The sequence below is a fragment of the Carlito syrichta genome, unplaced genomic scaffold (assembly GCF_000164805.1).
Source record: "Carlito syrichta isolate Samal-C Ts95f unplaced genomic scaffold, Tarsius_syrichta-2.0.1 Scaffold271031, whole genome shotgun sequence".
Classification (NCBI taxonomy): domain Eukaryota; kingdom Metazoa; phylum Chordata; class Mammalia; order Primates; family Tarsiidae; genus Carlito; species Carlito syrichta.
The window spans coordinates 522669-549573 of record NW_007215127.1 but is presented as its reverse complement, the minus strand read 5'-3'; the positions used below and the strand labels follow the sequence as shown (position 1 = coordinate 549573).

General features: G+C 42.7%; 1 protein-coding gene across 1 annotated transcript in view; it reads left to right on the top strand.

Moving 5' to 3' along the window:
• The window catches only part of HLCS (holocarboxylase synthetase), a 193261-nt gene that overhangs the window by 24084 nt on the left and 142272 nt on the right, over window positions 1–26905 (top strand). Inside the window, exon 4 of the mRNA XM_008052284.2 lies at window positions 17883–18154. Coding sequence (XP_008050475.1) covers window positions 17883–18154 — 272 coding nt within the window. The remainder of the gene's footprint in view (window positions 1–17882; window positions 18155–26905) is intronic.

Here is a 26905-nt window from a genome sequence, read left to right as displayed (position 1 = left end):
TTCATCTATTCCTACCCACTTCTCTGCTTGTGTTATTTTGAAGAAATTCCTAGATATTGTATCAGATTGCTCATCTGTGAATATTTTAGTATGTGTCCCGAAAAGATGTCTGTTTAAAAACATAATCACAGTCCCACTGTCACACCAAAAATAAAATAATTCCTGCATACTGCGTCAACCTTCCAATTTTCAATGAGACACATTTTAAAGATGAGCTGTATTATCTCTGCATTATGTATAAACCTGGTGACCCCACTGTAAAACAAATGTGAGAAGGAAGCAACAGACATAAACCATTGTAGCTTTTGGGGGGAAGTTGATCTGGAAGTCCATTTCTATGTCTCTTTTGGTTGCCATACTTTAACCCCACTACAAGGCCATTCTGAAAATAGCAGCAAATAATCACTCGTAATAACATGGAAAACAGTCCTGCGCATTGAAATACAGGGGTTTTGTTCCGACACTCGCTCTTTTAGAACTGAACCTGAGTTTCTCGCCCTCTCTTTTCTGCATGCTAAGTCCTGGGTTTCTTTAGCAGGGACGGTATTGATTTTTGCTCCGTATGCTTTCGGTTCGGGTTGATGTTTAGCCTTTGACCCAGCCACTTTCTTACAATAAACAGTTTGTTGATGAGAGCAGCTGCTCAGCAGATTGTTTCCAGATTGTTCTCTCATGGCCGAGGACAGAGTGCACCTTACGAAGAAGTTGACTTGAAGCTTATGGCTTCTCTGTCTTACCCTCGCTGCCTTTGAAGCCAACTGTCAGCCTCTGATCATTCTTCTATTTATATCTAGTGAAATGGTGTGAATCTGTGGCACTAGAAATCAGGCCTCACTTACAACCTTGAGTATTTTATTTTATTATTTGAATGCATGGTAGCAGCATTTTCTGGAAGTTTCTGCCATATGGAACAATTCCTTACATTACAGTAAGAATTCCCGGCATGTGGTGCTTAGAAGTTAGTGTGCCATGGGGTGCTGTGTAGGAAAGTAGACAGGCCCTGCTTTATTTTATGCAGGAATCTGTGTTCCTTGAATATTTAAAGGTTTTCTACACAAGTGAAGAGTGAGATTACGTTTAAACTATTATCTGCCTTGTGACCTGAGTCCTTTTATTTTTATTAATTTAATTTAATTTAATTTTAAAGATGTGCGGTACGATTCAGGTTAGGTATACAAATGGTCATTGTGTAGGTAAAGTTTGGACCTCGCTTTGGTCCCCACTTCACTTGGTTTGAGGAAAGTAACCTTATTGATGAGGTGTACCCCGTCCTACCTCCCCTGGCAGTTTCCCACTACTGCCAATCCCTTTCTTATAGTATTACGATAGTTGTTCAGGGTCTGTATAGTGACTTGAGTCCTTTTAAAACAGATTTTCTTATTTATTTTTTTCTCTACTTTTGAAAGAGAGTACTTTTTTTTTTAAATGCAAGAGACAGATCATCTAATGCCTTGGTGATTTATATGGCTCTAAGGCACACCTTCGTTTGGGTTTTTGCTGCTTCCCCCGTCACCCCCAGCTGTTACCTAGAATGGCCTGTCTGCTTGCAGCGACCTTCATTAAGAAGGGAAGGTCAGAGCTTTCAGCATCAGAGCCAACACTTTTTACTAAACTGGCCACCAGGGGCTGCTGTCAGAATGGTGAGGCTGAGCTCACCTCCCTAGAGGCAAGTTTACTTTTTCTACAACCAGTAAATTTTGTTAAGCTACCAATCCTGGTTTCAAAACTCAGGTCTCACTACACAACCTCCAGTCACCAAGCATGCTTACGGCTATAGCCCTTCCAGCCAGGTATGACGTAGGACCTGGACAGAATTCAAGACCTAAGATTAAGACTTGTGTGTTTTTCATTCAGTGCCAATAAACTGTTATTAATACACTGATTCCGCATATACTGAACAGCTTCATGAAACGCACTGGGGTTTGTACTCGGGGAAAGTACGTCCTGCCTTTGGGCTGTTTGAGATCTAGGCCCCCGGGAGGCCCACCCCGTGGGGATGGAAATCTGTGTTTTCTCAGGGAGGCGGTCTTGCCGCAGAGTGGCTTCAGCAACCCTTCCCCGATGCACACAGCATGAAGGCTCATTCAGATCAAAATGATGAAAGATGTTCCTCATTGTCGTTCTGTGTTTTTGATTTTTTTACAAAGGCTGCGTCTTTGATGATTCCAGAATTAATAGCAGAACAAAAATATATGGCTAATATAGGAGCTGGCAGGGCCCTTAGAGAGAACTTCTGGCATAAATCCTTTCATTTCTCCCTAATTTTTTATTTAAAAACAAACTGAAGAAAAGGTAAAAGAATAGTACACAAACCATGTAAACCCCATGGAGCCTTCTGGATTTACCACTGGTTTACATTTTGCCACATTTTCCTGATCAAGAGGGTCTTTTTTTTTTTTTTAAACAATGTATGTGCTACTGCCTTTGGGTAAATCACAAACCACAGGGCTTATCATAAGTTATTTATGAGAGTGGGAGGCTTCGACATCTTGTTCCTAGCTGTCAGAAAAGTGACACTAGCTTTCACTTGGCCTGGTGGGGGTGGGGGATATGTGCTTTGCTTATCTGAAGTAAAACCAGTAGCCTACTGGTTCATGATGGTTCTATATGGCTGGCCATCACCCTGCTGGTCAAAAGGCATGTTCATCTTTACACAAACCAGCATGTATAAAGCCCGTGGGTATGAAGTTCATAGAATGGTAAGAAATTTTAAAAGTCTTACGTTATAGAGTGTAAAAAATCTTATAACCAGATGCTTGAGGACAAATAGTTGATCTTGTTTGCCCAACCAAGGGATTCTACCCCCTGATCCAGGAAAGTTTCACTGATGATCACCTCATGGGCATAGGATTTAATTTTTTTTTCTTTCAGTTCCTAACCCAAGTGTTGTGACTTGGACCTTAGATCTGGCCACTTCCATAAGAATTTCTTAAAAAATTGTTTAAATACTATACAAATGTGGTTGCTTTATTGTTTGTGTAAATATCTGTTTGCCCCATTAAACTGTCATGCAAGATCATTTGAAGGCCAGGACCATATGTTGTTAATTTTGTATCCCTTTCCCAGTATTTTGCTAATAGTAGGCATTTAGTAAGCGTGTTTTGTTTGAACACTTACAAAGTGCTTTGACTTTTTCCAATAATGATTGGGAGCCGCTCCCTTGGCTCCCGTGTCACTGAGAGTCCTGTGAGACCTCAGGGACAGACTGGGGTGGCTACTGGTGAGGTCCAGCTCTTTATTCAGGTACAGCAGCCTGTTCTAACAACCACATTAAACCGATTTTTTTTTTTTTGAGTTGGGATCTCATTCTGTCACCCAGGCTGGAGTGCAATAGCACAATCACGGCTACTGCAGCCCTGACCTGCTGGGCTCAGGCTATCCTTCCACCTCAGCCTCCCAAGTAACTGGAACTGCAGGCACATGCTACCACGCCCCATTACTTTTTTGGTTTTTTTTCGAGACAAGGTCTTACTATGTTGCCCAGCTAGTCTTAAACCCCTGGGCTCACGCAATCCTCATGCCTTGGCTTCCCAAAGTGCTGGGATTACATGGTGTGAGCCACCATGCCCAGCTAAACAGTTTTTTAAACAAATCAACTGTGAATGTGCCCAAGAAAACTGACAAGGTGGCATTTCAGAGAAAGGTTAGAATCATATTGTGTGTTTTATTAAAGATGGTTTCCAGCTTAGAAACTAAGCTATGTACAAATCGGTCAGTCAGTGACTTCTTTCCCTAAAAAAATACACTTTCTGAAACGGAGCCTTCTTATTCCTAGGCCTTTGAGTGCTTGGGCTTAGATCTGCCCTCCCTTGTGCATTAAGGATGATGTGGAAATCCCCTGACCTCCTTTAGTCCCCTGCCGTGTGTTGTTCCCTGGGGTTCTCTGAATTTTCCAAATTGACATGGTGACAGCCAGTTGTACAGATGAACCTTCACTAAGGTAAGAGTCTAAAGGAGAAAGCTCTGGCCTTCTCTCTGTGGACCCCCTCACATCGGGCCACTTCTCTCTTTTCATGTAACCTGTAAAGTTTAATGCTGGAATCCTAAACACAACGTTAAAACTGCAGTTGATAATTCATCATTGGCGGCTACACGTTGAATATTGGCACTCAGTTTTGATGAAAAGGGATGTTTTTGTTTTCTTGTTGTAAAAATAAAGAAACTGAGGCCAGCACAGACAGTGCCTCACATGTTCTCATGCTGGTGGTGGCAGAGCTGTGGGCCTGATCCTGTGCCAGGGTCCCCTTCTCCTCTCAGCAGTGCTTGAGAGAGGCTCAGGCCAGGTTGATAGATGATGGAGTCTGGGGACATATTCAGAATCAGGAGGGAGAAGAGGTGTGGACGGTCACATGCATGCATGTTGGCCAGGACAGGTCACTTCTGGGCATGCTGGACAGGGCTGCCCATGGGCACCTGAGGCTCTGCCCAATCGTTTTCTGGCCTCTCCACCCCCATGCTGTCCACTCTGTCAGAAGGCTGTTTGTGTTGGATGCAGAAAAATAGTGGGCATCTTGCCTAGGCAGACTTAATGAAGGCCCCGGAGACTTCTGTGAATGCCAGTCCCACAACCACGAGCCCTGTGAGTGGAAGTTCATGCCTGCTGTTGTGGGGGCAGTGACTGAGCTGCCCTGTGCAGTTGCCCTCTCCGTTAGAGCCACCCTAGCTTTCTCTTTGGTCTCTGCACTTGCAGAATTGATTCTGCCTCTACAATGAGCCTATTTGGCCCAGTGGAGGTGTGATGCCCATAAAACCTGCCTTGTTAGAAATGACTTGTTCATTCCCCGGCTTTTACTGTTCCACTCAAGCCTTTTGTGGTCTTCGCTAGTTGGCAGGTAACAAAAAAATGCAGTAAATCCGGGGCCTTTCAGCATCTGAGCCTGAGCTATCACTTTACATTACCAAAGGAAGACAGTTTAACAGACATTTATTGAGGGCCTACTGTGTCCCAGGCACTGGAAATCTAGAAAGGGCTGTGACCAGTTCAGCCCTGGAAGAACTCATATTCTTAGGATTTAGGTAGCTGATGACGTCTATGGTAAATTCTTTGGAGTTGCAGAATTACCATTCCAGTCACTGGGATAAGGCTGTGTAGAAATTCATATTGGGCTGGCATTAAACCAGTTATGCCTCAGGGCAGTTTGTGAGAGGGGGCTGCTTAACCAGCAAGCTCACCCAGCCAGGTGTGTTGGCCCCTGGGTCTCTGCCCACTCAGCCCATTCTTGCACTCCCTTACCTCTAGCTCTGGTTGATTTCCATTACTAGGGTTGCACTGGCAGGAGACTGATGTGTAGGAGGATAAAAAGGTCATGTTATTTCTTCCCTCTGGCTCATAACCCCTGTTAGTGGCTCTGTCCTCTTGCAGGTCCCAGGTGGGTCTGCTGTCCCTTGCTTGTGGATTCTCTTAACTCTGCTCATAGTTCTGCAAATAGTCCTCCCTTCTGAATATGCCCCTACTTTTCTGCTGAAACCAGATAGTGGTGAGGTCTGCAGTAACTCACTTAAATGATACAACCTTTGTTTCTTTGTGAAAATGTCCTCTTATAACCTTGTCTATCCAGACAGTTAGTGGATGGTAGAGCCAGGATTCAGATTCAAGTTTCTGCTCCCAAATGCTCTTCTCCCTCCCCTGCCCATTCGCCTTCTCCCTCCTACCCCACCCCAACTCTGAGCCATACACATCCATTTTATCTCTAGTTGGTCATTGCATATTTTATTGAGTTTATGTCTTTCTCTGTGATGCCATCAGTATTTTGATTACAGTTAATAGACAACATTTTCTGTGTTGCTTCATTTTGGGTTAGGTATATCTCCTTGCTGAGGACTGTGGGATAGGAATCAGAGCCAGGATTTGGGAGCCAGGCAGATTTGGTTTCATGGGTTCAAATTCCACCTCTACGACTTACTCCCTGTGTGGTTTGGGCAGTCATTAATGCTGTCTGAGGCTCCATTTCCTCTCCTGTGCTGCCTGGTAAGGATTGGGGATCCCGGGTCTAAAGCACCCAGCACAGTACTTGGTGTGGAATGAGTGTGCCACCAATGGGAGCTTGCATACTATTGCTGTCATTAAGTAGGTGACTAAACAGAACTTAACATCATGTAGCAAGATAAGTTGCCAGTCACTTTTCTGTCTGGATGGAAAGTCTCTTTGGAAAAGATTTTTGTTCTGAGGAGTTCCTTGAGTGGCCTCTCTTGGTGATACTGTGGTGAGGCAAGGAGGGGCCTTGAGGAAAACATAGTGAGACCCCTCCGTTGCCTGTACAGACTGCCGTTTCTGTTCCCCTAGGGTATGCAGGGCTAATTGATGGGGAGTGGGAGTTAATTGCATAGAAGACAGGGAGCCTCTTGGGGGTAAAGGAATTGAGACCTTTACCCCCTTCTCTCTCTTCCCTTTTCTTTTTATTGTGATACAGTACAAATAAGACCAGGTGTGATGGCTCTTGCTTATAATCCTAGCACTTTGGGAGGCCAAGGCGGGAGGATTGCCTGAGCCCAAGAGTTTGAGACTAGCCTGGGTAATATAGCGAGACCTCGTCTCTACAGAAAAATAAAGAAGTTAGCCAGACATAGTGACCTGTCCCACCTACTCAGGAGACTGAGGCAGAACGATTGTTTGAGCCCAGGAGGTCAAGGCTGCGGTAGGCCATGATCATGTCACTGAACTCCAGCCTGGCCAACAGGGTGAGACCCTGACTCAAAAAAAAAAAAAGAAAGAAAAGAAAAAGAAACATACACACACACACACATTCTTCTAGAAAAAGTGCTACATACCTTATTGCTGAATATCACTACAGTCACTTTCAAAGTATGTGCCTTGGGAAGCTGTGTACCGATGCCAGTGTCTATTCTACCTGTCAAAGCAATTTTGGAACTCTTTTTGGAATGGCCATCATAGCTGTTGTCATATTACCCTTGATGTCCTCCTTTCAATATTTCCTTTATCTTCAAGTAAAGAAAAAAAGTCATTGTGGGCCAGATCAGGTGAATGGGGAAAGTATTCCAATATAGTTCTGTGTTTGCTGGCTAAAAACTCCCTTACAAACAGTATTGAGCAAGCTGGTCCATTGTTATGATGCAAGAGCTCCTTTGGGACCATTTTTGCACACCTTTCTCATGCCAATATTTTCAGTTAAGATTTTCCTGTTTATCTGTTGACTAGTCTGCTATGCTTCTCAGTCAGCCGATGATTTTGACACACAATTTGACGAACTTTTGCAATGTTTTAGTCAGTTCTGCTCGTTACTGGTTGTCCTGACCTCTCTTCATCAGTGATGCTCTCTCTCCCCTCAGAAAAATGTTTAATCCTTTTGTCATTTTCTTCTTGGCGTTATCCCCATAAACTTGGACTAACATATCCTTGATTTCATCTCCACTCTTGCCAAGTTTAATAAGAAATTTAATTTTTGTTCATTGCTGTAATTCAAGCTCCAATAGCCTCATGATGGCACACAAAAGCATGCAACAACAATAATGAATGCCACTCTGCAAGACCACCACACATTAAGACAAACACAGCTGTGAGGCACTGATGTACCAAGGTTATGAAATCTTACCAAATTGTTTGTACAGTGCTGCCAACATAAGTGCACCATGGCAATTTTGTGAACTTAATTGTCAGACCATACACACACACACACACACACACACACACACACATTTTATATTATATATATATAAATTTACTATTTTAAATCTTCTACAATGCAGTGGCATAACTTATACAGCTGGCTCCTGGTAACTTCTGTTCTACTTTCTGTTTTTATGAATTTGCCTATTCTCAATATTTTGTATAAGTGAAATCATACAATATTTGTCCTTTAATATCTGGCTTATTTCACTTAGCATAATATTTTCGAGTCCAGCTATGATATAGCATGTGTCAGAATGTCATTTCTTTTTTTTTGACTGAGTAATATTCCATTAAATGTATATACCACCTTGTATTTGTCCATCCATCTATGGGTGGACACCTGGATTTTTTTCAGCTATTGTGAATAATACTGCTATGAATATTGGCACACAATTAATCTGTTTGAGTCCCTGTTGTCAGTTCATTGATTATATACCTGAGTGTGGAATTGCTGGGTCATATGTTAATTCTCCGTTTATCTTTTTGAGGAACTGCCAAAATGGTTCTCTCCTGTTCTTAGAGTCAGTGTCACTAGAATCAGTCTGGTGAGTTAAGATGGGCTTAACTGGGAGGAAGCATCCCCAAGGGCCCCAGAGGAGAACTTTCTGGATGGGTGCCAGACTTGATGCCAGGGCTGAGACGAGTCGTCTCTAACCAGATGCCTGTGGCACAGGAGTGGTAGGACATGCAGCTGGCTGCTGGGATACACAGGTCCAGCTGGAGAGTGTGTCCCCATGGGGGGAGGGTGGTTACTTGGCTCCAGCCAGTTACTGCCATGTGGAAAGAGTTGCTACGTCTTCAAAAGAAGCAGGCAATTTGATATGAAAAATATTCCAATGCTTAAGTGTTGGAATTAATTCAAAATGGGCCAAATAAAACACGTCTCTGGGTTCATTTTGGCCCATGGGTGTCCCTTATTGACAGTTGGCCTGGATGTTTGCAGACATGGATGAGTTTCAGCGAAGTGTGCCACTGGAAGCTGGAAGTCCTTCCAGGTCCGTTCACTTTGGTGTGACAGTGTTTAGGGCCAGTGACTGAGCAGGAGTTGGGGAGGGGGAGCAATAAGCAGCAGCCTTGGGGACCCAAGCCTGGATGCAGGGCCTTCTAATGAGAAGTCTAGGCAAGTAAAGCAAAGGTTGATTAGACCGTGGGGGGACTGGCATTGCTGGGACAGAGGTGTCTGCAAAGGGTACCAGGCAGGTGAGGAGGTATATACACCTCTGTAGGTCACATCTCAAACCGTGCTGGGAGCATTGCTTTGCTTGGTACTGGTGCTCCAAGTAAAAGTCTACTTCAGGGGTTGCCAAATGACCTGCCTTAAGGAGGTAAAAATAAAATCTGGTTCTATCTCAGGAGTGTGGGCTTTTGATGATAAAGATCTGCTGTGCTTTGTGCTTTCATCATGTGAATGAAGACACAGAGTGAGTGTGAAAATGCCCATGAATATTTTGTGTCTAAAATGCCAATCATGCCAGGCTCAGTGGCTCAGCCTGTAATCCCGTGCCTTTGGGAGGCTGAGGTGAGTGAATTGCCTGAGCCCATGGGTTCAAGACCCGCCTGGGCAACTTGGTGAGACCTCATCTCTACAATAAATCAAAAATTAGCTGGGTGTGGTAGCACGTGCCTGTGGTTCCAGCTACTTGGAAGGCTGAGGCAGAAGGATCACCGGAGCCCAGCAGGTCGAGGCTGCAGTGGCCGGGAGTGGCCACTGCACTCCAGTCTGGGCGACAGAGTGCGACTCCAACTCAAAAAAAAAAATAATAAAAACAAACAAATAAATCAATAAAATGCCAATCATAAGAATTAGGTTGTGTCATGTAAATTCCATAAGAGTCGAAAAATATTTGCTCCTGTTTCCTTGAAAGTGCTTAACTAAGAACCAGGCACCCATAAAAGGAGATTGTGTGCTATGTCTTTGATGATTCATTTACTGATTTACTCACTCCTGGTTGCCTGGCAACTTGCAGTGTTATGACTGAAGCACAACTAATCTAATTATTTACAATGAGGCAAATGTATCTCTGAGATAGAAAACCTTTGCTACAATCAATTATTTGGTGTTTCTGGGAAAAGGACCTCCAAACACAAATGGTGATCATAGTAAATATTTTGAATCCAACCCTGAATCTTGTTAACTGTGTAAATTTAGCAGATAAGACAAGTCACAGGGGTAGAATGACTCTAAAGTGATGGGACACAGTATAACACTGGGTCTCTGATCTTAGTTGCACTCTGTTTATAAGCAGATGTCGTGGTATGTTTACTAACCCCAGAGTAGCCACTTCTGTGTATTTGCACTAGGTGCAAGTTCAGGTATTCATCTTTTCAGAAGTTGAGATATTGGTTTTATTGTGGACATTAGTGAATATAGAGTCTCATGGGCTTTAATCATTTTTGAGTGTTGCACAAGCTTGTTGCTGTTTGCTTTTTTTTTTTAATAAAGGAGACCCGATTTTGCTCTGTCACCCAGGCTGGAGTGCAGTGGCGCAATCATAGCTCACTCACTACAACCTTGACTCTTGAGTTCAAGGGATCCTCCCACCTTAGCCTCCTGAGTAGTTGGGACTACAAGCATGTGCCACCATACCTGGCTAGTTTTTTTATTTTTTGTAGAGATGTGGTCTTGCTATGTTTCCCCGCTGGTCTTGAATTCCTGGCCTCAAGCAATCCTCCTGCCTTGGCCTCCCAAAATGCTGGGATTACTTGTTTAACACTGTGCCCAGCCATTTTCTTTTTTGGTAGTTTCCTTGGGATTTTCATGTTGTATGCATTATGACCTAAATAAGAAGCAAAGACTTATTAATCTTTGTTGAGAATGACTGGATTTTCTTATTGCTATGGATGATTTAAAAGGACTAAATTTATGCAATTCTAAAGTACTCAGCTCTTGGTTTCACGTACATTGTATTTAATTAACCTAAAATCTTAGAGAAAAATAAATGCTAAATTATTTAAGTTTAAATGTTAGAAAAATAATATTAATTAGAAGGATTTTATAAATCTTACTGAAGTGGAATCTGGTAGTGGCTGTTTTGTTTTCAGCAGAAGTACCTGTAATTGATTTGGCTTCAAATATTTTGCATTTCTTTTTGATTCTTATGTATCTATCTCAAGACCATGCTTTATCATTGCCTTTTTTGAGTTTTATGTCTTGTTGTACCTATCTATCTGTTACTTGAGAGTTTTCCTTGTAAGGTATTTAAGATACGTTTATAGAGTGAATGCTCATTAAGCATGCACTCTTTGCCACACCTGTTCCTGGGTGCCATGGATATAGTTGAGAGCAAGACAGAAAAACATGTATATACTGTATTTCCGAAGCTTACACACTCACAAGACAGTGGAACTTTGAAAAAATGGTTATACAAATTATGCAGTTACAGTTGTGATAAGTGCTGTAAAGTAACCAAGATTTTGTAAAAGATTTGGAGGGGTTATAGATCAAAGACGGCTTCCCTAAATAAATGACATTTTAATTATGCCCTGGTAGTTGAGTTCAACGAGTTAGGTAGATTTAGAGACTGCAGAGTGGGTAATATTACTTAAATGTCAACCCATTTGCCTTGATATATATGATTCAAACCTTTTTTCTTCAGTAACATTTTCATACTACCGCCATAGTCATTAATAAAGTTTAACCAGGAATCATGAATTAAATTAGTTCCTTTCCCCTGCATTTTTAATTTTTATTTTTTGGTCAGAGTCTCATTCTATTGCCCAGGCTGGAGGGCAGTGACATGATCACAGTTACTGCAGCCTTGACCTCCTGGGATCAGGCGATCCTTCCACCTCAGCCTCTCAAGTAGCTGGACTACAGGCATGTGCCATCATGCCTGGCTAATTTTTTGATTTATTGAAGAGATGGGGTTTGCCATGTTGCCCAAGCTGGTCTTGAACTTCTGGACTCAGGCAATGCTTTCTCCTCGGCCTCTCAAAGTGCTGAGATTATAGGCGTGAGCCATTGTGTCTGACCCTCCTGCATGTATTATTAGCAGCTACTTTTGCAGCTCTCAAGTTATCATTGTAACTTGAGCACTTCTGAGATGTACCAGACAGATTTGCATTTGAACCAGTAGTAATTTTGATATTTCTTGCAACCAGAATTTTATTTAGAATTTTTATTCTGTCCAGGGATAATGGTGGGGAGAAGGTTTGGGAGAAGGCTAAGTGCTGTCCATGTGTACTCAGTTTTACTTTATGGCTTAAAATTGGGTTTGACTATAGTGAATATAAATATTTAGGAGAATTACGAGTGGTATGCAGTTATATTTCTTAAGAGGGTCCTAGTTTCATGTGATATTGTTTAGATTCCCTTTGTTCTAAGTAATTTACTTGGTTCTCAGTAAGCCCTGAAAGATTATGTAAAAGAATATACATAAGAGGAAAAAACCCACATGCCCTGTTCTCATCAATTTTAATTTATTTTGCAGATTTGTACATGTCTAGGTATTGCTTTCAAAAGCAAATAATTTGGAATATTATTTTAGTAATTAGTAGACATGGCAACAATGATGTAATTCCTTGGGAGTCCAATTCCCAACTTGCCTGCAGATAAGAATAGGTGATTAAATTTGGCAAGTCGAGTTGACCTACTTTGTCAAAAGGAAGTGCATATTTGAATAGTTTGAGTGAATGTTCTTAGCACTTGTCATGCTCTGTTGTAGTTATGTGTATACATATCTGTCTTAGTCTGTTTTCTGTTGCTGTAACAGAATACCTGAGACTGGGTAACTTATAAAGAATAGAGGTTTACTTAGCTCACATTTCTGGAGACTGATAAGTCCAAGAGCATGGTGCGAGACATCTGGTGAGAGACTTCTTGCTGTGTCTAGCAGGGTGAAGGGCAAGAACATGCCAACTTAGGTCTTTCTACCTCATCTTATAAAGGGACTAGTCCAATCATAGGGGGCCCCACCCTGATGATGCCATCCTATTCCAACTATCTCCCAAACACCTTGTTTCTAAATACCATCAACGTATGAATTTGGGGATTACGCTTCCAACACATGAAATGTGGAGGACACGTTCAAACCATATCAACATCCATTCTTCCTCCTCCCATTCCACTTTGGTACTGTTTTGGGGACACAGTGGTTGCTTCGTTCATATTTCTAAAAAATGAACAACTTAGATAGCCAACCTGGTGGAGGAAACTCTGCTTTATTTCTGCTCTAAAAGTTCTACTCAGTGATACTTGTTTCTTTTTCATTTCATGCTGGTTTTCATTGACTTTGAGTGGGGGAGTTACAATACCCACATCAGATGAGTTAATGAAAACCAGAGTTAGTTAGTAGGTTTATCTCTATTTTTGTGGTTTAACCAACGCACCTCTATGTATCGTTCATCTGTGTGGTGCCTTGGTGACCTCCAACCATCCTGGGGAAAGTGATAGAAATTCAGATCCTAACAGTGCCTTCAGGGCATTGACCAAAGTTTTAGGAGTCCATTCCTAAAGTTGGTTATAACCGATGGCAAGATCTGAGGTTTGGGGATCACCTTTGTGTGTTATTTACTTGTTCATTCTTCTCCTCCCCGTAGAGCATATATCAAGGAAATAATGGTGGCCAGGGAATATTTCATGTGAAATTTATCTTGGAATTCTGTTGTCTGAAGATCAAAAGTTAGTTCTGTCACAGGAGCTGATTCTAGCGTTTGGTAGCTCACTTGAACTTGACTTCTTTCGGCAACTTTTCTGGTATCTGTTTAAGCAGGATCACCCCTTATTTTGCATTCCTTCCCTGGTACTTCATTCCTTTCTGTGGTACTGTCCTGATTTCTTTGGTCCTGGGATGCTCCTCTCACTCTCCTCTTCATGAGGTTAAGCTCTGGAATCCTGGACCATTCGTATTCACCTTCTGTCTCCAGCATTGTTTCATTTGTACTCCATCAGTCTCAGTCACTGCTTTATATATACCCCCAGCTCACCACCTCCTCTATGCCAAGCCCAGCTCATTATCTCCTCATGGTTGCGTAGCTGACTATGGCTGGATAAAAACACAAAGTCGCGCTGATTGCTCACTCTAAATCCAGAATTGTTAACTTTCTGTGAACCCCAAATGCTTCCAGCTGCTCATATGACTTTCCTCACTGCATTAATTTCCTCACTCTCCCTGGTGTCCTATTTGTTACTCCCTCCTCAAACTTTCAATACCTCCTTCCTCATTTTTTCTCTTAGCTGATGATCTTGCTTCCTATTTATTGAGAAAATAGAAGCAATCAGAAGATGACTTCTGCTAGCCACAGCACCAGGATTCTCACTTCCCTGCAGCCTTGGAGCAGGTTGGTGGCAGCAAAGGTCAGTGACCAGGGCTGTCCCATATAGCTGTGCAGCCAGCAGGGGGCAAGGGAGGACTGGAACTCCATGGGGATGCAAGACTGGGTGTCCCCAGAGGGGGACCTGAGCTATACCCAACTCAATGGATGAGCTGTCTCTGCTCCCAAGGCTGACCTTTCTGGATATGCTCTAGGTGCCTCCTTTCACTTGATGATTTGCTCTGTGGGACCATTGATATCAATATACAGAAGTCCCCTACATATGAACCTTCAAGTTATGAACTTTAATGATGCACATGTGCTTTTTTAATGTATTATTTCTCTCCATTAGGATACAGCCAGGATAGCTGTTAAACACATGTTATAGTATTACTGTTTATGGCTGATGGTGTTAGTTGGGTACCTCGGCTAACTTTGTTGGACTTACAACAAATAGACATATGAACATGCTCTCAGAACCAAACTCATTTGTATGTTGGGAACTTCCTGTGTAAACAAAGCATACTGTTATTTCTCCCATTTATACTAAACAAAATCTGTTTGACCCCATATCTCACCCGCCACTGCTCTAATCCTTTCTTGTCCTTTAGAGGAAATTCTTTGCCAGAACTTTATCCTTGGGTCTGCAGTTTTTCTCCTTTCACCATTCCCATCAGACTTTGGCCTCCATTGCCCTCTGAAACTATTCTCATCAGATTCTAGATGGACTCTGCCTCGTAGAATCCAGCAGTTCCTTCTCAACCCTTTCCCTGCTGTACTGTCATCATCTTCCTGCTTTTGAAATTGTACTCATGTCCAAATACACACTTGATTTTCTCTCATTTCTCAGTCTCTTTTGCAGACTTTCCCTCATCTCCCTGAAACATAAGCTTTGACCCCTATTGTTGGTTGAATTGTGCCCCCAAGAAAAGATCTTGAAGTTCTAACCACTGGAACCTGTGAATATGACCTTATTTGGAAATTGGGTTTTTGCAGATGTAACAGAGTTAAGAGGTCATTAGGATGGGTCCCTAATCCAACATAAGTGGTGTCCTTAGAAGATGAGAAGAGACACAGAATCAGGGACATGTAGAGAAGAGAACACCACATAGAGAAGAGATAGGGTGACTGCAAACCAAGTAGTGCCGGCGAATGCTGGTACCGCCAGAAAAAGATGCGGGGACAAATATCCCCCTACAGCTGTCCATGAGGCATGGCCCTGTTGACACCTTGATTTCTGACTTTGCCCCTCCAAAACTGTCTAGGAATGAATTGCTGTTGTTTCTAGCCACCTAGTTTGTGGTGCTGTGTGATAACAGGCCTAGGAAATGAAGAAACTCTTTTGTATTCTTCTCTTTTTCCACAGTTACTCTCTCCTTGATCTTCTCTTTTGGCTCTAAATTATTATCTATAGTCTGACAGTTCTCAAATATGTAAGTAAATTAATTTTCTTTTTCAAACCCTTATATCCCAGTGCAGGGATTTTTATTTTTATTTTTGTGTGTGTTGAGGTCTCACTCTGTGTTGCCCAGGCTGGAGTGCAATGACACAATCATAGCTCATGGTAGCCTCGACCTCCTGGGCTTCCACCTCAGCCTCCCGAGTAGCTGGAACTGCAGGTGTGTACCACCATGCTTGGGTAATTTTTAAAAAAAATTTTTTAGAAATGACGTCTTGCTATGTTGCCTAAGCTGGTCTTGAAGCCTTAGGCTCAAGCAATCCTCCTGCCTCAGCCTCCCAAAGTACCAGGATTACAGGCATGTGCCACTGTGCCCAGCTGGATTTGTAACAAGTATTTCAAACAGGCACAGAGCTGACCACCTTTCTTTATCTCTTCAAACCTGCTCTTTCTATGGTATTTCCAGTGGTAACTCTGTCTTTCAGGTGTTTAGGTCGGAAATCTTGGGTTCATTTTTGAATGCCTATTTTCTTTAAGATCCCAAATATGACCTGTTAGCAAATCTTGTAACCTCTACTTCAGAGTCTACTGGGAAATCCCATCCTTTCTCACCTTCTAGCCTCCAAAATAATGAGAGAATATATTTCTGTTGTTTCAAGCCATTCCGCTTGTGGTACTTTGTGACAGCAGCCCTAGGAAATGAAGAAAACTCCTTGGTGTTTGCTACATGCTGGTCCAGGCAGTAGTCATACTCCTGGGTTATTTAAGGAACTTTATGATCGACCTCTCTGTGTTTGTTTGTTTGTGCCCTTTCCTTGTGCTCTCAACATGGCAACCAGAGTGGGGTGATCTTGTTAGGTCATCCCACTCCCTTCCTCAGAACCCTCTGGGGCTTCTGTTGCTCCTTGAGTGAAAGCCCAATCCTCCTTGTGACTTTCGAGGCTCTCATCAACCTGGACCCCACTGCCTCTGTACACCTGTGGCCTTGGCGCCCCTTGTTCTCCCAAGCTCACTCTGCTTTCCTTGCTGTCCCCTCGCTCTTTCCCCCTCGGAGTCCCTATACTTGCTTTTCCCTGGAATCCCATTACATAAATATATATAAATGACATAGTCATGTAAATTATATTGTAGGGCCCTCCCTCACTTTTTCCTGGTCTTTGCTTAAATGTCATCTTCTCAGTTAGGTTTTTCTATCTGTCTGATCTGAAGTGGTCTGCCTCTGACACTTGTTACTCTCTTCTCTGCTTAATTTAGTTCTTCTTTCTACTTATTGCTGTCTGGCATGCTATATGTTGTACTTATTAATTATTTTCATTTTCTGCCTCCCATACTAGAGTATAAACTCTCTGAGGACAGGGATTTTTAGCCCCTTTGTTCACTTTTAATCTAGACTTGGTCCCCTTTCCCACCCTAGCAACCCTCCCTGTCCTCCCCAGACATTGACTTGTTGGAGATTCCAGCCCAGCTGTCCTGTGAAATGTCTCACATTCTTGACTTCTTCTTGCTTCCTTCTGACACCATTTAACTTGTTGTTCTCTGTATTTTCTGTAATCTGGCAGTGAGTTTTAAAGGTTGATCAGTAAACTCAGTTGAATTAAATTTTATCTTTGAAGCTGCTTCTCTGTAGCCACTGGGATCTTTGGGACATACTCCTGATGTTAACAGAGGGGCTTGTTTTCCTTTTTGAGGGGCATAGCCTAAGAGCCTGGATCTGTATTTACTGGGACTGACAGATTTTGATATGCTCTGAAAGAGCCTGGATCTGTATTTACTGGGACTGACAGATTTTGATATGCTCTGAGCAGGCCTCTTGGAATGATGACTCCTTTGAGCAGCCAGTTCCTGATGAACCCTCCTGGAGGAAAGCCTCTGGGTCCTCTGGTACCTCTGGGGTGGTGGGGTGCTCCTCCAGGCTTTTGGCTGCAGGGGTAGGATGGAGAGTGCTGTATCTGGATTGGGTAACATCTCTTCTAGATTCTGTTTCCCTTCCCCTCCGTGTACCAGCATTTGGGGCAAACAGAAAGCAGCTTTGGGATATCTCATTCTTTTCCCTGCATAAATTTGTTTCTACTTTGTTGATGTTCAACTCGTCTTTAGGAGAGGAAGCGGAGGTCCTCTAAGACCTGAGGCTGAGATGAAATGCTCTACTATCTTAATACTTTGTGCTCTGACTTCTTTCATGTAGGGTTCTTTGTTTTTGTTTTTCCCCAGATGGACAATGAATTCCTTTGTGGGACAAAAATCTAAAGATAAAAGTTTTCTGTGAAATGCACAGAGGACTGGAAAATAACTTATGAGCTCTAGACTGCAGGGGTATCTTGAGAATTGAGGACATAAAATGTCAGATAGAAAATATAATAATGAACTGAACTTATTTCTTTGGATTCTGGTTTCTGAAGAACTTAGCTTTATAGTATAAGCATACTTACCATATTTATTATCATATTGTATAAAAGTTTAGATGTATGGGATATGTTAATCTAGCTTTTATTGGTCATGAATTAGGAAGTACTCAAATTACCAAAAAGGCATTTTAAGGAAAAGCTACCATCATCTATTGTAATACCAAATTACGACCTTTTCATTTCTTTCTTTATGACACAGGAAATCTGGGATCCTCTTATGCAGTGGCTTGGGAAACACGTGGACCCTGAAGGAGTAATAAAATCCAGCAAGCTCTCTCTTAAATTTGTTTCATCCTACACATGTGAAATAGAAATAACCCCATCTTCTATACCTGTGATTACTGACACGGAGACCTTCTCATCAGAAAATTTTAACCTGGAGATCTATCGACAAAATTTGCAGACCAAGATATTGGGAAAAATAATTCTGTTTGCTGAAGTGACACCCACAACAATGAATCTTCTGGATGGGTGAGTTCTAATCAGACCTTCTCTGCCCCTGCTCTGAGGAATCCTGTTCGGTTGGTCATTCTCTCTAATCACTGGCAGGGAAGGGGGACAGAGTTGTAGAATAACACATTTTAACAAACCTGTTAGCAAGGTGGAAGTACTCTTGTCTTAGAAGAGTTACAATGTAGGAAGACAAGCTAAAGTTCTTTGATCAAAGATTGGTGTTTTATGGAAGGGAAGGCTTTTGTGTCTTGTGTCTTGCTTCCTGGAATCAGGGCTTCAGAATGTTCTCGGAAAAAGGAACATTGGTCTGTGTGGTGGCTCGTGCCTGTAATCCCAGGACTTTGGGAGACTGAGGTGAGAGGATTGCCTGAGCTCAGGTGTTTGAGACCAGCCTGGGCAACATGGTGAGACTTCGTCTCTACAAAAAAATTAAAAAATTAGCTGGGTATGGTGGTGCGCACCTGTAGTCCCGGCTACTTGGAAGGTGAGGTGGAAGGATCACCGTAGCCCAGCAGGTTGAGACTGCAGTGACTGAGATTGCGCCACTGCTTTCCTGCCTGGATGACAGAAGGAAACTCCGACTCAAAAAGAAAAAAAAAAACACCAAAAAACAAGTTTAACAAGTGGTATTACTGCTCAAGTTATCATTCTGCTTTTGTGTTGCTATAGTTGGTGTTGGACATTTAATTCAGGATGTTCTGCAGGGGCATTAGAATAGCAGATTTGAATGACAGGTAAACTATGTTAAATTGAAATAAATTGAAGCTTTGTATTTTGAAAACAGCTTTAGTATGTTCCTATACAATACATTTTTAAAGCACTCTGTAATCCCATTTGGATGTTTGAAATTTATATTAATACTTGTTGCAGCTTTTCCTTTTTTATCCTTTCTGTTTTATGGACTTTGATTAAAGGTTAAAAGATGAAAAACAGATGAAAGGAATTTTTTAGCTCCCCAATTAGTCCGTATTAATACTTTTAGTTTAAGAAGGTGGGCTATAGAGGGGAATAAGGAAAGAGTCTTCCTTCAACATGGGGCCAAAATTTAAGAATTGAGAGACTCTAGAAATAACGGGATTCACATTTTCTAGCTGTTTCACCCTTGGGATTATATGGTTAGACTAATGTATAATTTAATGTATGGAAATATTTTGGCCTCTGTGCTTAATAATTTCTGAAATTTACTACTATGTTGATAGAAAATGGTGAGATACTTTAACATGTTCTTGACTGTCATACTCAAAGTCATTGGAGTGGCATTTTAGTGTATGGTATAGTAGGTAGAGGACGCATTGACAGAACCATGTAGGAGAATTGCCAGAGCCAGGGGAGGGGTCTGGACTGAGAAGGGGACTGTGAGCCATGTTAATGAACAGCTCTTGTGTACTGAGTTGATTTTTGTTGTGCTTTTTTTTCCTTAGTTTTCCTTAATTCTTCTGCCTCCTCTCACCCCCAACATCCATCACTTCTCAGTACAGAAGGAAAAAGTTGATTATTTTTTATTTCTTATTTTTATTTTTTGAGTTGAAGTCTCACTCTGTCGCCCAGACTGGAGTGCAGTGGCACACTCACGGCCACTCCAGCTGCGACCTGCTGGACTCAGGTGATCCTTCTGCCTCAGCCTTCCAAGTAGCCGGAACTACAGGTGTGTGCTACCATGCTCGGTTAATTTTTTGATTTATTGTAGAGGTGAGGTCTCACTAAGTTGCCCAGGCTGTTCAGGAACCCGCGGGCTCAGACAATCCCCTCATTTTAGCCTCCCAAAGTGCAGAAATTACAGGCTACAACCACTGCACCCGGCCGTAAAGCTGATTCTTATTGATGCTTGTTGTGCTTGTTGCAAACACTGATAATCCTTTGTTACTCAGGTGAAGAGTTTAGTATATTGAAAGGATTACCCATGATAATTACATTTTCTAACTAAAAAAAAATCAGACATGTTATTTCTTTAATTTTTTTTTTTTTTTTTAAGTAGAAGTCTCACTCTGTTGCCCATGCTGGAGTGCAGTGGCACACTCACTGCCCTGCAGCCTCAACTTGCTGGGCTCAGACAATCCTTATGCTTCAGACTTCCAAGTAGCTGAAACCACAGGAATGTGCCACCACGCCTGGCTAGTTTTTTTATTTATTGTAGAGACGAGGTCTCGCCAAGTTGTCCGAACTGATCTCTAACCCCTGGACTGAGGCAGTTCTCTTTCTTCCGCCTCCCAAAATGCTGGCATTATAGGCTTGAACCACCGTGCCCAGTGGTAAAATTTTTTTATTTTTTTGAGACTGAGTCTTACTCTGTTTCCCAGGCTGAAGTGTAGTGTTACAGTCATGGCCACTGTAGCCTCAACCTGCTGGGCTCAGATGATCCTTCTGCCTCGGTCTCCTGGTAGCTGGGACTACAGGCATGTACCACCATGCCCAGCTAATTTTTTTGATTTATTATAGAGACAAAGTCTTGCTAGATAGCTCAGGCTGATCTCGAACTCCTGGACTCAGGCAATCCTCTTACCTCAGCCTCCCAAAGTACTGGGATTACAGATGTGAGCTACCATACCCAGCCCAGGCATGTTATTTTATTTTATTTTATTTTGAAGCAGGATTTATTGAGATGACAGAAAAACTCCCAAAGTGGGAGGGGACCCAAGGGGGGGTTGCCCCAGGCATTTTATTTAACAAGAGACTTTGGGAATGATGTTCAGATAGAAAAATATGGGCACTTTTTAGGCCATTTTCAGTTTTTTAATGAACAGTAGTAAAAAATATTTTGTTTTGGTGCATACTGGAAATGATGAAAGTGTGGCCACAGAGATTATGCCATGGGCTGTGCATCACCAAGAAGGCAGCACATACCCCAACTGAGTGGAGGGGTTGAGGCTCCTGTGTGCCGTCAGATGACTGGGCTTCATTACATGCTGTTGAGCCTGTTTTTAAAACAGGTGAAAAAAAATACCCAAACTCTGTAAATACACTGCCTTACAACTCTTAAACATCAGTAAATTCCTTTTCGGTATTGAAATTTTTTTTTTAAAAGAAAATTCTACCTTAAGCAGCTTAAGTCTTTAAAAGTGTTTGACAGATATCGAAGCTGTGTAGCTGAGCTTGACAGTACTAGAAGTGGAAACTCACATAGGATTAAGAATTTTTATTTGGGAGGTGGGACTGGCAGTTGAGGGAAACTGCTAGGGGAGGGAGGAGCATACCTCATCAACAAGGATACCTGTATGATTGGTATTTATATACCTGACCCTTGATAATCCTTTGTTACTCAGGTGAAGAGTTTAGTATATTGAAAGGATAACCCAGGATAATCACATTTTCTAACTAAAAAAAAATCAGACATGTTATTTCTTTAAATTTTTTTTTAAGTAGGAGTCTCACTCACTCCACATCTTTATAATAAATAAATAAATTTTTTTTAAAAAAAGAATTTTTATTTTTATAAAAGAGAAAAATATTTCAAGCTGGGTGTGGTGGCTCATGCCAGTGCTTTGGGAGGCTGAGGCGGGAGGATTGCTTGAAGCCAGGAGTTCAAAAACCAGCCTGGGCAGCAAAGTGACACCTCCTACAGAAAATAAAAAAATTAAATTCGCCAGGTGTGGTGTCATATGCCTGTAGTCCCAGCTACACAGGAGGCTAAGGTGGGCCTTAACTTATTCATAGTCTTCATCTACTGTTGACATGGGTTTCTTCCTAACACTACGAGGTAAAGTAACAGAAGTCTACTGAGCCAGTGAGCCTGGGAAGAAGTTGTTGGGGCTGAGGGGGACATGCTGCTTTTTTTAGGAGAAGGTATTTGTTTATTTATTAGTTGGGTTCTCACTGTGTCGCCCACGCTGGAGTGCAGTGGCATGATCACGGTTCACCACAGCCTTGACCTCCTGGGCTCAGGCGATTCTTCTACCTCAGCCTCTGGAGTAGCTGGGACTATAGTCATGTGTCACCACACCCAGTTAACTTTTTAATTTTTTTTGTAGAGACAAGGCCTCGCTGTGTTGCCTAGGCTTGTCTTGAATGGCTGACTCAAGTGATCCTTCTGCCTGGGCCTCTCTAAGTGCTGGGATTATAGGTGTGAGCCACCATGCCGGGCCACAGGAGAAGGTATTTAAAGAGGTCACCTGGGTGCCAGAGAGACCATAAGATAGATAAATAAACAAAATACCTGGCTTGTTATGTTCCAAAAATAAGACCAAAAATATTTCTAAAACTAATACTACGTTTGATCCTATCTGTGAGCTGTTCTTATGGAAACACAGTCTACTGTGTAATTATAGTAATAGCTAATGTGTATTGGAAGCTTTTGTTTCCCAGTCACTACTTTTATGTACTTTATACATGTCGATTAATCTCGCACATGATCTTTTAGTGCTTTGGAATCAAACACTAGTTGTTACACTAGTATGTAGAATGCTGGGTAACAAAATTTGCTTTATGCAGAATTGTTCCTGTTTCTGAATATCTGTAAAAAGTGTGTGGTACTTTAGATTACTTTGATGGACCAATTAGACAGGGAAAGAAGAATGTTTAAAACCGTGGAGTGGGTTCTTTCAGTGGTTATTTCTCTCTTCATCTATGTATCGGTTCTGTGGCATTTGAGCAGCTCTTTCTGAATGGGCTGGATAGAGGTGAAATTTAAATTAGATATAAATCTTGATTATATGGTTTAAAACCTTTTGAAAAATCTGTCCTTTCCCTTCCCTCCACCCACCATGGGACTTGTATCAGCTAAATGTTGGGAGTTCTATTCCTAAGGAAGATGGGGAAGGGTGCAGTAGGAAACAGCCAGGTGTTTTTGCCAAGGTCCTAAGTATCCACATGTATCTTTCTTCCCGTCTTCGGAAAACTCCCCCCTTTCTCAAGGAAGACAGCTCTAATACCACACTCATTCCTCCCTCTTGATCAGATTTATGATCTCTGGGTGTTGTACAGTTTCCTCTCAGGGCTGGATCTGGTCCGTTGAGGTCTGGCAGTCCATTAGTTAAAACAGACAAGCTTTCTACCCCAGCATACCACGTACCACTCTGCTGTAGAAATAGGGACCATTGGGTCCTCCTGCACCCACTACATTGGCAACTGGTAAGTTTCCTGATCACTCTCTGGCAGCCCAGGTTCTGCCTTCCAGGAAGAACTCTCTTGCCCAGTGTTCTTTGAGATCATGGTTTTGTCTTCTGGGAGGGTCTTCACTGTACCACATCCGAGATGGACACTGGAGAGGATGGGCTTCTGACTCTTACTTCCTGGGAGAGTTTGGAGTCTGGGCGTTGTTTTCAGGACTGAACAGTCACACTTTTTATAGGCCAGCCTTATGGTTTCTGTGGAGATATAGGTCTCTCAAAACACTAGTAATCCTTGAGTCTGTTTGCTTCTGATTGGTTCCGTGTGAGTAACCATCAAGATCTTGTCTAGACAGAGCTTTTCAGCCTAAAAACTCTGGTTTTTTAAAGGCCTCAATATTCTGCCATCCCCTTCCCTCCCAATTTAATGGTGACTCCCTTGGGCCAAATGAAACAAATGAGCCTGGGTGGAATGCCAGGCACTTAATCACATCTTTGGCAAAAGACTCCTGGGCTTTATGTGGCAAAGCATCTGTCTTATCTCCTGCTGGGGCTGCAGGGACAGAACCATAGGCTCCACTTAACATTGCCAGTTGCAGACAGAGAGCTCCTTTTGTATCAAGTCGGTATTATTTTCACCTTCTCGAGACTGGTTAGCTCTAATTGGAGGACGTTTCTCTGATCGAATCTTTGAGAGAGTCAAGGATGGATAAACACTGATGGTTTGCATTTTCAGAGCTGTCTCCTATGAGGATGTGGCTTCTAATAGACACCTGGTCTACCTGTCCACATATAGAAGATCGAGACTCTAATGGAGAAACTGTGAGACCTGTGTCCTTGCCACTGCCCTCTGCCAAGCTCTTCTGTATCAGACTGCATTTTTAGGCCTTGTTTCTGCTGTTGTGCACAATGTTTAAGGCCTAGCACTCCCCACCAAGCACCAGTTCCTAGGTCAGTTAGGATTAGGTTTAACTGTGTGCCACAGATAGCCCCCCCCCAGATAAAAGTGGCTTAAACAGGATGGATGTTTATTTTTCTCTCCTGCAATGAGATAGGCTGAGATGGGCTGTCCAGAATCGACATGTGGGCCATGTGTCGAGAACCCAGTTGAGTTGCTCTGCTACCCTCAACACATACCCTAGATGCAACCCCCAGTTGTTATGTTCTTCCCTGAGCTAGTAAGCAGGAGGAGGGGGTAAAGAAGGTCACACTTCCTCTTTTGTGGACTCTTCCTGGAAGTTGCACATGACCTTTTGTGTATATTATCATGGCCAGGACCTAGTCACATGCCCTGTTTACTTCCACACAAGGCTAAGAAATAAATATGGCCTTTCTATTAGGCATCCATGAATCCATCTGGAAGTCAGCCTTTTACCACTGAGTGGAGGGTAGATATTGGGAGACAGCTAGAAATCTTTGTCTGAGGCATAACTTTCAGTCTGCTAAGAAAAATAGTGGAGCCCCTTAAGTAGTACACACGCTGTCATAGCTGCAGAGCCCACCAGATTTAAAACTACAGGTGAAGAGAATTATCTGACTTTTTTTTTTTTTTTGAGTTGGAGTCTCACTATGTCACCCAGACTGGAGTGCAGTGGCCGCTCCCGGCCACTGCAGCCTCGACCTGCTGGGCTCCGGCGATCCTTCCGCCTCAGCCTTCCAAGTAACTGGAACTACAGGTGCGCGCTACCACACCTGGCTAATTTTTTGTTTATTGTAGAGATGAGGTCTTGCCAAGCTGCCCAGGCGGGTCTCGAACCCACGGGCTTAGGCAATCCACTCACCTCGGCCTCCCAAAGCACAGGATTACAGGCTGAGCCACTGAGCCCAGTCAGAAGAGCTGATTTCATACCTTTTCCCAGATTCCAGTCACTTTCCCTGACATGTGTTCCTGACCGTGAAATGCCTTTTCTACTCTATTATCGGGGTCACACCTTCTGTATGCAATGCTCTGTGTGTTGTTGGTTCTGTTTGACTTTAGATGCCTTTATTTTTCTTTCCGTGCTATTTCCTGGCAGGCTTCCCTGTGTTCAGGTAACCCAGCTGGCTAGGTAGAACCCTGGGGGCATGGCTTCAGCACTGTGTCTGGGCCAGTGAACTTCCCTTTGTACCCTGATCACGTCCTACAGCTATAGCTCAGGAAGCCCTTCACAAATGTGTGCTCTTGGTGGTGGTGGGGTCTAGGTGAGGGAGGTGTGGATGAACCGCTGCAAATACACCGGCACAGCTGGAAAAGTCCCTCCCAGTGCTCACTCTGCCCCAGTGTGGCAGGAGCATGGCATGTTCTGTTTCATTTACTGATAAGTAGCTGGATGTGGTGGCTCACACCTGTAAACCCATTACTTGGGGAACCTGACGCAGGGGGATTGTCTGAACCCAGGAGTTTGAGACGAGTCTGGGCAACTTGGTGAGACCTCATCTCTATAAAGAATAAAAAAATTAGCTAGGCATGGTGGCATGTGCTTATAGTTCTGCTTGGAAGACTGGGGTGGGGAGATCTCCTGAGCCCAGCAGATTGAGGCTGTGGTAGCCGTGAGCATGCCACTGCACTCCAGCCTGGGTAACAAAGTGAGACTCTGACTCAAAAAAAAAAACATCTCTTGATAAATGATGATCAAGACCTTCTGCTGCAGGAACAACATGAGGCTAGATTACATAACATGGGAGCTTGGGGTAACGGAGTCATTGTTTTATTTTTATAATCATCTTTTACTTTACTGATGGTATCTTTTTTGATTGACATATGCCAAGTGTCTGTCAGATACTGAAACGACTTATGTGTGAAGCCCCATTGTATGGTGAGCTAGGTGAACATGAGCTTGTTTGTGCTGATTTCTTATGCATACTTGTGCATCCTAAATGAATTGGCCAAGGGTTGGATATTGTTTATTTATAGGATTTTCTTATGTTAAATAAGATTATTTCTTGTTTATCATTGTTTAAATCTCTTGATGTTTCAGGCAGAAGTTTGCCTTTATCACTTCATGGGATAAGCATTTACGGGGCGCCTCCTATATGCTAGGTACTGTGTTAGGCACTGGAGAGTTAATGATGGATAAAGGACAGTCCTTGCCTCATGGCGTATCTGCAGAAGCAGATCCCAGTGCATGTTATAATCTGTAAAGTTGTGTACATCATTCTTAGCACTGGGGGTTTGGGCAGGAAGTGGGCACGCTCGATGCAGAGAGGTGAACTGGTCATTGAGTCATTTTTATGCAGTTACTGTGTGTTGGGTCATGTTCCTGAAACCATAAAGTTTATGGGAAAATCCTGGAACTAAGACTAAGCTCCATGACCTTGGTAGTCTGCCTTTCCTGGGCATTGTTGTCCTCAGCTGTGAAGTCAGAGGTATTGGAACACTAGATGCTCTCCAGGTACCTTCAGCTCAACTTCCTTGACCCTGTGATACCCCTGTGTCAAGAGTGGCCACCAGCCAGCCTTTCTGTCTCATAGTGACCTCCAGTGCTGTTAAAGGACTCAACTAGTTTTGGGAATCAGCCTCATGTGAGCTGAGAAAACGTATGGGAGACAGTTGACTTTTTATCAGCAAAGGTGAAGAAGAGGAAACACAAGTCCACAAAGTAACTTAAAAATTTTGGGGACTGGGGGAGGGAAGGGAAAGAATTGCATTGGGGAGAATAACCACAATTATTTAAGCAAGAGAGTATTTTGATTTCAGTGTTCAGGGATGACCCCTGCTTTTGAGGCCTAAGCATACATACCTAGTTAG